General features: G+C 37.6%; 1 protein-coding gene across 2 annotated transcripts in view; it reads left to right on the forward strand.

Moving 5' to 3' along the window:
• The window catches only part of MYBPC3 (myosin binding protein C3), a 59,781-nt gene extending 48,774 nt beyond the window's left edge, over positions 1–11,007 (forward strand). For both annotated transcript variants that reach the window (XM_062495932.1, XM_062495933.1), the window contains 5 exons: positions 1,243–1,438; positions 5,983–6,122; positions 6,875–7,034; positions 7,613–7,749; positions 10,190–11,007. In XM_062495932.1, the coding sequence (XP_062351916.1) occupies positions 1,243–1,438; positions 5,983–6,122; positions 6,875–7,034; positions 7,613–7,749; positions 10,190–10,429 (873 nt within the window). In that variant the 3' untranslated portion in view covers positions 10,430–11,007. The remainder of the gene's footprint in view (positions 1–1,242; positions 1,439–5,982; positions 6,123–6,874; positions 7,035–7,612; positions 7,750–10,189) is intronic.
• Positions 11,008–11,482: the final 475 nt, after the last annotated feature.

Here is an 11,482-nt window from a genome sequence, read left to right on the forward strand (position 1 = left end):
GCAATTTCTAGGTATTTTAGATATCCTTTAAGTATAATGTTGGACAGATCTTAGCCTGACTCTTATAAAAGGTGTTTTCTTTTTTCCTAATACCATAAAAAATAATGGTTCACAGACCTTCTGAGCAAATAGCAGACAAACCTGAAATAAAGGTGTAGCAGTGCACAAAGATACATTATTATTCTGTCTACCTTTAAGCACCAAAACTAAGAGTCTGAGCATCAAAACCTCCCTCTGTAGGCTAAGGGAAGAGATACAGAGTATGTTCCAGACACCCAGTGGACTGAGGAACCTTCCAGAGCTGCTTTCTCTGCTGTTTGCCGGAGGCAGTGTCCCAGTTTCAGTGCCTTCGGCTCCAGCTCCAGGGCAGCCTGAGCAGAGCTGACTGCTGGCTTGCAAGGTCCCACTTTTCCTCCCTACCCATTTGAACTACTGCAGGCCTGTGCTGCACTGTTTCACCTTGGTAATCTGGAAGAAACTTAAAAATCCCCACTGAGTTATTTTCTGTTGGAGTAACTATTAATATACTTCATAAATATGTTATGGCCATTTTCTGTTTTATTGAGATTCTTTGTTTGGAGTTGTACTGTGGAAGTAGCACTCCAACAACTTTTGAAGAATGAAATATTACTTACCATTTTTCCTGGAAATGGCTGGATGAGAGTGATGCACACCACTGATATTTCATTGATTCCACAGTGCCATCTTCCATGGGTATAGCAACACCAACTGCTTAGGCTGACAGTCACCAAAACAATTTTGCAGTGCAGAAAGAATTATACAGTAGATTTCACATCCCAAGACTACAAGATAATAATAATTTACAAAAGATCTTAAAAATGCTTGGGGACAGAGTATCAAACATTTTAAGAAAGGGAGAAGAAAGGGAGCAGAGCTAATAAAGTCCTCAGGTGTGTAAGGGTTCTGCTAATAACAATCAAAACAAGTCAGATCACCTGTTGGCTTCACTGATGCCTGGGAAAGTACCAGACTAACACAAGTATAATATTTCTGGATTTGTTCTCAATATAATTTCAGTCTCTAATTAAATGGCATCCTCAGAGCATGGTTGCCACACAGATGGTAACAAATATTTGTCTGGAGGAAAACATAAACTGTGAAGTATTTATAGAGTTTACTATCTCAAATCCATGTATTATATTAAGCTTTCTGGATTTATAGATCACTAAAAGAAAAATGGAAATACTAAAGCCTTATTTTTTTCTTCCTCTCTGTCTTTAGGGTAAACCAAGACCCAAAATCACTTGGCTGAAAAATGGTCAAACTCTAGACTCCAAAGATGTGGGAATTCGGAACAGCAGCACCGACACAATCCTTTTCATCAGAAAGGCAGAGCTTCATCACTCAGGAGCATATGAAGTCACTCTTCAGATAGAAAACATGTCTGATAAAGTTGCAATAACAATACAAATCATAGGTAAGACCCTGAAAACATCAGAATTAAGCAGATCATGCAAAACAAAACAGAGGCCAGACTGAGGCAACTCAAAGATCCAACTACCTCAGAATCCCTTCTCCTTCAATAGCTGCTTGCAGATAGTAGAACAAAGCTCAGAGCAGGGCTAGCATGTAACTTTATTTTCCTACTACGTTTTCCCTCCTTGTAATAATTTGTGTCCTAGAGACCTTCAGAGGGTGAGGGATATTATTTGTGTTCCATAGTTCTTTAGTGATCTTTTTCTTGCCTAATTTTATCCAGTCTGTATTGTAATCCAGGTCAAATTTGGTAGTCCAAACATCCTTCTATAAGGAATTTCCTTTTAAGTACATAGACCTGTTTAGGTTGATTTGAGCCTGTCTCCTGACAATCTAATTTGACGTCCATAGACTTTTGTATCAGAAAAAGACATTAATAATCATTCAGCTTTTCCACGTTATTCATGATTTTATAGCCTTCCATCACTCACCTCAGTCAACTTTCTCAAGTTTTACTCTCTTCTTCTTGATTATTTTCAAACAGATGCCATTCCATATCTTTGATAATCCTTATCAATCCTCTTTCTATCACTTTGAGAGAGATAGAATTTGAGAGCTCTGGTGTTCTTAGACATGGCCATATTGTACTCAAGGAAGGAAATCTGAATCTCAGAATGGATGTACTCCAACATGGGGTTTTTTTTCATTAGATAAGGATAGGGAAGATAAAATCATTGTCATAATATACTCTACAGTTCAAAAAATTAGAAGGCACAGTCTTGTGAATTTAGAAAATTCACATTTAATGCTTTCCTCTGTTAAGAGTGTCTAGTTAGTCTGAGGCTTATTCTCTGTTATGCAATTTCCAGTCTCTTTTCTAAAGTAATTTTAAAGGAATGCATTGCCAAAGTTTCCATAATTTCTGTTGGGATTATGTGAGAAATATTCCAAGATCTTGCCTATTCAGATTTCATTAATGTTCAGCCAGGGCTTTTCTATTTCTCCTCATTACCACTCTTTGACATTCTTCATAACATTTTTTATTTCTCTTTCCCCACACTTTCACACTGTTATCCCAAATTTCTTCCAGTGTATCTATCAATATATTTTTAGAACACGTGTTTTGGCTCAACTCCTAATGTGTTTTGAATTAAAAATGCTAACTTTGTTCTGCTGAAAGTTTTATTAATTATGTTGGCAGAATGGGTATGCAATGATGCCAACAGCAAACAAGAACAGCATGAAGAATTGGAGCAAATATGTATTAATACCAACAGCTGCTTCTGCTCCAGACGATGGGTGCAGTTCTGCAAGAGAAAATAAGTAAATGGCAGCTAAAACAAAATAATCCCAAGAGTACCCAGAGAAGGTGTGGATGCCCCATCCCTGCAAGTGTTCAAGGGCAGGTTGGATGGGGCTCTGAGCAATCTGGTCTACTGGAAGGTGTCCCTGCCCATGGCTGGGGATTGGAACTGAAAGATCTTTGAGATCTTCCAACCCAAGCCATTCTCTGACTCTATGACTCAGGTAAAGGGGAGTGGTGCACCCTATACTCTAAATTATCTTTCTACAACTGATTAGTGACTCTGGATTCTGGCCATTGCTCTTAGGCCATAGCACCAAGTATCTTCTCCCTATTTCTACAGTTTGATACTGTAGAAAGTCACAGAAACACATCCATCTACCATTATCAGAGAGTTATATCATACAGAAAATCAATGACTGAAAAAAAGAACTAATCTTATCACACAGGTAGGAGTTGGAGGGAAGGCATTAACTTTGTATTTCCCGGGCAGTTTGGTCAAACAAATGGGAATTTGTATATTCCATTTAACTCATGACCAAAAAGAGAAAGCACTTGTAACATATGCAGATACTTCTGCAATCAGGGCATCTACTCTGATTATTGATTCTGTTATTCTGTCATCAGAACTACATGTCCTCAATTCTGTCAACTGCACTTTTGGTTCCCCAGATTTTATATTCCCTTGGCAGGACAGAAATATGGGTGATTCAGGCACTCTTCCTGCACTCCTAGTGGTGCTTTAGGTGCTGTAGAACAGCAGGCTGAAAAGCCAGCCTGGCTTTCAGACACAACAAGTCAGTGATCCTTTGAGGTGTCTTTTCATCCACTAACTTCCCTTGGTAAAAGTCTCCTTGATGCAGAAGTAATGCTCCTGGCTTCAGCCCCTATCTTTTTTTTGGTGTAAGGCAAGAGAACAGGTGGCCAAAAGCTCTGCTGCTGTGATGAGTCAGGTCAGCTCCAAAGAAGAGGAAACAACTCTGTTACTACCATCACCTTCCCTTGTTGCCAAAAGAGTTGCTGCCATTTACTCTATAGATCAAAAAAATATGCACTTTTTCTATGGGAATACAGTGTTTATTAAAGACTTTTAGAAAGTTCTTGGATAATGAAAATATCTCCAATCTCTGGAGAATACAGTTCCCTCAACTTCTTTCACCATCTACATGAATCAATAAATTATCTTTCATTGTGATTTTTATTGACCAAAGCAAACCTTAGTACTATTTTTTTTAACTAGAATTAATTCTTTTTCTCATTACGCATTATTTGAAAATACAAATTATAATTTATCTTTGAAAGATAATTCACGCTTTATCTCTTCTTCCCATTGTATAAATTTTATTAGTTTGCAAAACTCCTTAGCTGAGCTTGTGCTGAGGGTAATACAGAATACTTCCTCAGAATATAAACCCCCACTCTTACACAGTGCCTTACAGAGGTAAATAATTTGCATCAGAAGCATCACTAAGTTCAACTTTTCCCATCCTCTATTCACAAGCCAGAGATGTACTGGGTATTGCTGAGAAAGATATATTCTACCCTTCTATAAAGAAATTTTGAATAGATATTCTTGTAGATTGCATTCTCCCATTGAACCACAAAGATAAACAATATAAAAACCCATGGATCAAATTTATTAATCTCTGCTGTTTTTTAAGGTTGTTCTTCACACATATGCAGACAGGTATGTAGTATGAAGAATTCTTCTCTTAAATCAAAATAGTTTAATTGATTTCAGTATAATGAAGATACACATCTAACAAAACAAGTAGGGTCAGGTAGGGTTATTTTTCTTTTAAGCTGTGATTCAAGTTAACAACAAATGCATTTCCACATCCCCATAAGCAATGCTGTTCATTTGACAACATATTGGCATTCCATACTTCAGAAACAGAGAAAAAAGTGTAAGGAGGCTTTACCTGGTTGGTGGCTGTTGAGAAACACAGAAGATGGCAGGTTTTGTCTCATTTTTCTCTGAAATGTTAGTGTAAGATAGACAGAAAGAGGATGAGAAATGGAATGAGAGCCATGCATTCCATATCCTTTATCAGACATCATGCAGTGTTCTAGTTGGCACCACTTTGAAGGAGGACAGTAGGGGTCAAACCTAATTATAAAGCAGTTTTCAATTCCAAAGTTTGTCAGTGAAAAGAGAATTAGCACATTATGCTTTGATGTAGAAAGTCACAGTTCCCCTAACAACAAAGACTGATTTATTGCTGGTTTGCATACCCTTCTTGAAGGAATTAAATTACAAGCCACCTATAATTACATTCCTCTGTGCCTTGCTCATCTCAAAAATACATCCATCAGATTCTTACAATTTTCTTAATTTTTCCACCTTAGCTACAAAATGGGGAGACAGTTTCCCTTCAGCTGTCTAGAATGATCTTGAATTATTTTTCACTCAATAACAAGACCAACTACCCAGCTATCCTCAGCAGGCCCCATAACTGGGTGCAACAATCTAACAACAAAAAGGTGAACTGGTGTCCTCAAATTATAAAAGGCAGAAATATTATTTAATAAATATAATCTAAATCTTACAACATTTCATTAAACAACACGGTATAAATACAAATGATCCTCAAAAAGAAAAAAATATTATCATTTCATACTATGTTGTTTTTCTCTATATTTCCATGCATCTTAAAAAGGACACAGATTTCTCTGTGTCTTTGAGAATTTGTTCTTTTCCTAGTTATTACAGATAAATCAGCCAGTGGGCAAGCTAACAAGCACTGAGCCAAGAGGGGAAAGGTGTATTCCCAAATGGCTGGCCTTCCTCAGATGGAAGGCACATACCTCACTGCCCTGGTTGTTATAGCAATGTAGATAAACAGCCAAGAAACTGAACTGAGGTAACAAAGTAAGAAATAAAGCTGCAGTTAAAGAGTTAATCACATCCATCCAAACAACACAAATTTCTTATCACATTTTAAAGAAGAGTTTGGTTCCCATGTTACTAAGTCTAGTCTGTTGCCCAGTAGAATTCAGGCCTCTCTTAGGAGTATTAAGAGGGTATTTGAAAATTTCCCACCTTTCTTGTTTACAGTTTTAACTTCACATAAATGAAGTGTGTTGCTACGGAATGTTACAGATGGCTATCAGGGTCTAAGTTCCTACCCTGCATGGGGAAATGACAAAGCTCTTGGATCTTAAACTAAAAGCTACAGTGTTTTCTTATCTTTCTTTTATCTTATCTTTAAGGTGTTTTCTTGTCCTTCTTTCCTCTGCAGACAAGCCTGGTCCTCCTCAGAATATAAAGCTTGTAGATGTTTGGGGATTTAATGCAGCCTTGGAGTGGACACCTCCCCAAGATGATGGCAATGCTCAGATCTTGGGCTACACAGTTCAGAAAGCTGACAAAAAAACAATGGTAAGAACTTGAGCTGAGTCCATGGTTTTGTACGGAGTTAAACCAGCACCTGCTCTGGGAACACAGAGACTTGAGGGAAATTACTGAATTCTTGAGACTCACTTTTGTGTCCAAGGTGTCCTATGGCACCTCAGAGGCCATTGACACATTGACAAATAGAAACTAAAAAACCCCCAAAAGGTGAAAGATTAAATTAAATGCTCATTAGAAAATGGAAGAGACCAAGCCTGTGCAGTCTCTGGTGGTGACTACATAGACAGCTCTCCTTAGAAGGTGGGATTATACTTTTTATTAGGAATTGTATTATTCATAAATACAGCAAAAAACTGAAGGAAGTGTTAGACTAGAAGTGAGATGCTAGGCACACCATGGTATATACTGAGAGAGGGATGTATGCCTGTCAAACTGGAAAATATCTTTCTCATGACAGACCCCGTTAAGTCGTCACATTCTGAGTACGCATCTCGTACCAGATTCCCCAGATTTGAGTAGGGCTAAATTACTGTAGAAAGTTGAGGGATTTTTTTTTTTTCTCAAAATGGAAGCATTCATATGTCTATCACACCGCCAGAATATAAAAGTAAGAAAATGGATCAGCTGATCTTCACAGGAAGCAACATAATATTCATTCCACAGGTTAGTGTTAAACCCACCTGTCTTTTCCTTGTAGCCAAAAAATTCTCTCCATACCAAAAGTAACACCATGTCTGACCTCTCATAACATCTTTCTAAGCAGTACAGTCTTGTTACAGGAATGGTACACTGTTTTTGATCACTATCGTCGCACAAACTGTATAGTGTCAGACCTGATCATGGGAAATGAGTATTTTTTCCGAATCTTCAGTGAAAATTTGTGTGGATTGAGTGAAACTGCTGCAACCACCAAAAATCCTGCCTATATCCAAAAAACAGGTAACATATTCTTCAAAACAAAGATGACAAAAGCCACTAAGTACCAGAAGTAATACACTGGCAAATGGAAAGTACAGTTTTACTAGCTGCACCTCTAAAGATATTTTCGTTATTTAGTAACTAAATATAGCTATATATTTAGCACTTATAAAGAATGTTAGCATCAAGAACCCTTATCTAGGCAGATCACCTGTACTAATACAAATATCAGTTAAAAACATTTAATCACACAGTCTTTGTAAACTATATTAAGTAAATAATACAACTGGGGGATTGTACTTATATTTTGGAGTTAAAAGTTGAGGATTGCCTGTGGTGAAGATTTTCCCTGCAAACATATAGCAATCATATTTTTAACAGAAGCTGAAAACCCATGATTACCGGGACCTCTTACCTTAACTAACACATCGAACATGAGAAGTGTTTTAGATTGAAATGTATTCAAAGATTTTTTAAGTCACAAATGCCAAAAGCTTTGAAGCTTTTTAAAATCATCCAGACAAAATAAACGACCGATTGTACACAAGTCAGCAGAGCTGACAGCGCAGTTCTTACTATTCTGTCTCTTTGAATCGCAGGCACCACTTACAAACCCCCTCGTTACAAAGAACACGACTTCTCTGAGGCTCCTAAATTCACCCACCCTTTGGTGAACCGCTCTGTGATCGCGGGGTACAACACCACCCTCAGCTGTGCTGTCAGAGGAATCCCCAAGGTACACATCACCTCTGTCCCTGAGATGCGACTGTGGCCAGTTCAGGGAGGCTGAGCGTGGGGAGGCTGCAGAGAGGAGCAGCAGGAATCTGGTCATGTCCCACCTCGCTCACAGCCCCAGAGAGGGGCCGAGCGCTCGGGTGGGTCTGTGCAGAACCGGGGGGCAGCACAGGGAAGGAGGGACGCTCACTGCTTGCGGTGACACCTCGCCACTGGAAATGCACCACATCTGCACAAAGCCTACCCGCTGGACAAGGTGAACAGCAACAAAACGATCTGCTCACAATCTGTGCTTTGCTCTCTTCAGACTTTGAAGAAAAACAGCAGCCAAATGTCATCTACTGTTTCATTAACCAAATGATACAGAGGAACAGCAGCGTTTTATTCCACCAGTGCATCCGCAGAAGTTTTTGACGGTCTGACCTATTTTGCAAAATTAGCTAGAATAAGGCCTCATCTCATGTGAAGTTTTCTTTTGTGGGGGTTTTGTTGGTTTGGTTTTTTAATCTCACAGGAATATTTTATCATTCTAAATATATTTATTAAGGTCCTATCAAAGAGTACATGAAGATGTACTATTTTGTTAATCAGGAACAAGCAGTAAAAACTGTATCAGCTAAGAGCTAAATTTAGACTTCACAGAAAAGGGAAATAAGATTTTTGTCTGCAGTGAAGGAATTTACCATATTATGACATAATCTTGCCATAAATTTAAATTACTACAATCCCTTCATGTCTGGCTGCTTATTTTCAGCTTCTTTCACTACCTCATACCTGTGCAAGAATCTGATTGCTGCAGAACAAAACATGTAACAATCACTGAGAGTCCAAATTTTAAAAAATCATTTTCTGCAGTTCATTGAATGAAGAAGGAGCTCCAGACAAAACTTGAAAGTGAAAAGGGAGCATATCCATGTAAACAGCTTAAAAAAAAAGGTATATTACAGAATAAACACCAGCAACTGTAGGCAAAATCCATCTTCCAGTAGCTGCCTCAGTTTAGAAATTACACTGTTCCTGACAATATTCCCTCTTGGTTAACTGACATTTTTGTGCATCTTCATCCACTTCATTCTGTTTCCATGGTTTTAAGAAGATTCTTTAAAAAACTTCTCAATTTTACAGCTGTTATTGTACAGTAATGGCAGGCTTTGGAATGCAGGCATGCTAGCTCCTCCTTCACATTAGCCTGAAGGATCCAAGTAGTCCTCAGCCTTCAGTACACCTAATACTCTAAAAGTAGCTTTTCCAGATATGTTTTTGTACTTCCACTGCCCAAATTGACCTTGATAAAATGTTTCAGTACCTGCAGCAGTACCAGCAGTACTCTGCAAAAGCACTCATTATGTTAAGTGGATAAAAGCTTCCAGTTCTTAATAATTGTTGGTTCTCAAGCACACGTCAAGATGATCTGTATGGCATGGAAAAGTTACCACTGCAGGCAGAGACAGTACTCATGCCCTGCCAGTAATGAAGTATAATAACAGCCATATGTCCAGAAAGATGAAGAGGCTATAGAGAAACAAGGAAAAAATGTTAAGGCAGGAAAAATTCCAGCAGAGATCTGTCAAGAAAATAAAGCAAGTGGCAGGTGGGATGCACTGGACTGATATACCACAGGTCAAAGACAAAAGTGATTTAGTAGATTTGAATGAACTCTGTAAAAACAGTGCAGTAGTTTTGGGGTTTATGGATGAAGAAACAGAAGACAATTCTGAAAGAAAAACAGATAAATGTAAAGCTATTCTTTAAAGACTGCTTCCTCACTGTATGTACTAATGAACTTTAAATCAACAAAAGCAGTTTGTTTCATATCAGGTTTTTAATTTTCAATATTTCATTTATAAAAAAATAAAGGCACATTTTCAGGTGCTGGAAACAAAACATAAAAGCTTGAACTGGAATAGAAGCAACTACTTCATTCCATAGCAGCAGCCAAGAGAAGCCTCATTTTTAAATTCCTGAAATTTCCAAAGATACACTAGAGGTTTTGGAAAATCATTTCCTGGACCAAACCTTGGCGTCCTAATTTGGCCACCCAGTATCTATGGACTTTTATGACACTTCCGTTCTAATAATCTGTTACATTTAATTCCCCTTCTGTAAGATACTTGTAGCATTCAAATACATTTTAATAAGCACAACTAAACTCCTAAATTAATTAATTTTTAGACAGTTAATAGGGATTGGGTTTTTGTTTTAATTGCAATAAAACAGGGCACAAACCTACATTTTCTATATGCTATTTGTGAGTTAACAGACAAACTGAATTTTTGAATTATTGGTTTCATGAACTTGTACTGAATGAGATGTTCCTTGAAAAATTATTAACTGCTTTTGTAAATAACCCTCATAATACTATTTAGCTGAGACTGCAGGATCAGGTGTAAATCTTCCATTCTCTACCTTCTATTTTAAAACTCTTCTTTTTTGTTCTTCAGCCAAAGATATTCTGGTTCAAAAACAAAATGGATCTCTCTGGGGATGCCAAGTACCGCATGTTCAGCAAGCAGGGGGTGTTGACCCTGGAGATCCGAAAACCCACTCCCTTCGACGGTGGCATTTACACCTGTAAAGCTGTGAATGAGTGTGGTGAAGCCGAAATAGAGTGCAGACTGGATGTCAGAGGTAATCAGATGAATCCTCTGGATAACCCTAGCACTGCAATGAGTAAAACGTAATGGGTAGCTAAAAGAAAATAAAATCACAGTTCCCCTTTATCTAACCATGACTTTTTGGGTGGTATATAAAAAGTTTTTATTATTTTATTTATTATTTTATTTCATTATTATTATTTATTTTATTTTTATTATTTAATTTGTAAATTACATGCACCGGCAAGATTGTTTTTCATCCTGAAGTGTTATGATAGAATTAGGTTGCTTGCTAGGTAATACAGGTCTGATGGTATACAATTATTGCACTTCTGAATTTCTATTTCTAGAGCAGATACTTAGCAGTGGAAGGAAGGCCTATCTACAACCACTGCATTGAGGATAACTGCATTAGACTTTGTATTTATTCCATAGCTAGAAGTTTTAAATCAAGTCACTGGCTATTAGACATATGTAAAAGGTAGCGCATGCCACATCACAAACAATTTCAGAACACTAACAAGCTACTTTGTCAAAAGGACCAGGAACAAAAGTCACACGCTTATAACACAATAAAAAATATCAAATATTAAATATTTTTTGTAAAGCTGCCAGTAAAGTCTCTATTTATCAATACAAATGTATGTAGCATTACTTTAAGTGCTCAAACCCAGCAAAAGCTGCAAAAGTGACCTACATAACAGTAATGGATGGAAATCCATTTTCAGCACAGCAAGCCTGAAGGTATTTCTACGCAGCACAGAGCTGAATATTTGACTCAGTGCTAAATCAGGAATGTGCATACAGTACACCTTGCAGTGCTGGGTGCCAATACCCTCAGGGCTCAAAGATTAATTTTATCATCATCTGAAGCTTGCTTTAGGAACATTAAATCTTCTTAGAATCATCAGATAAAAGCAACACTAGAAAGCGTCCATATTTCACCCTCAGTACCAAGTCTCAATTTAAAATTAGCATCCTTTAATGTATGATAATATCTTTAACTTTTTTTCATTCTCCAGCACCACAGTAAAACTGAATCTCAGTTGATCTGCAAGCCAAGGTAAGAATATAAGTAATTCAGCTGGCTAAAGGAGCAATGGCTGTTTTGTCAGATATAAGCAATAATTAAATGATCGA

Source organism: Cinclus cinclus, chromosome 6 (assembly GCF_963662255.1).
Source record: "Cinclus cinclus chromosome 6, bCinCin1.1, whole genome shotgun sequence".
Lineage (NCBI taxonomy): Eukaryota > Metazoa > Chordata > Aves > Passeriformes > Cinclidae > Cinclus > Cinclus cinclus.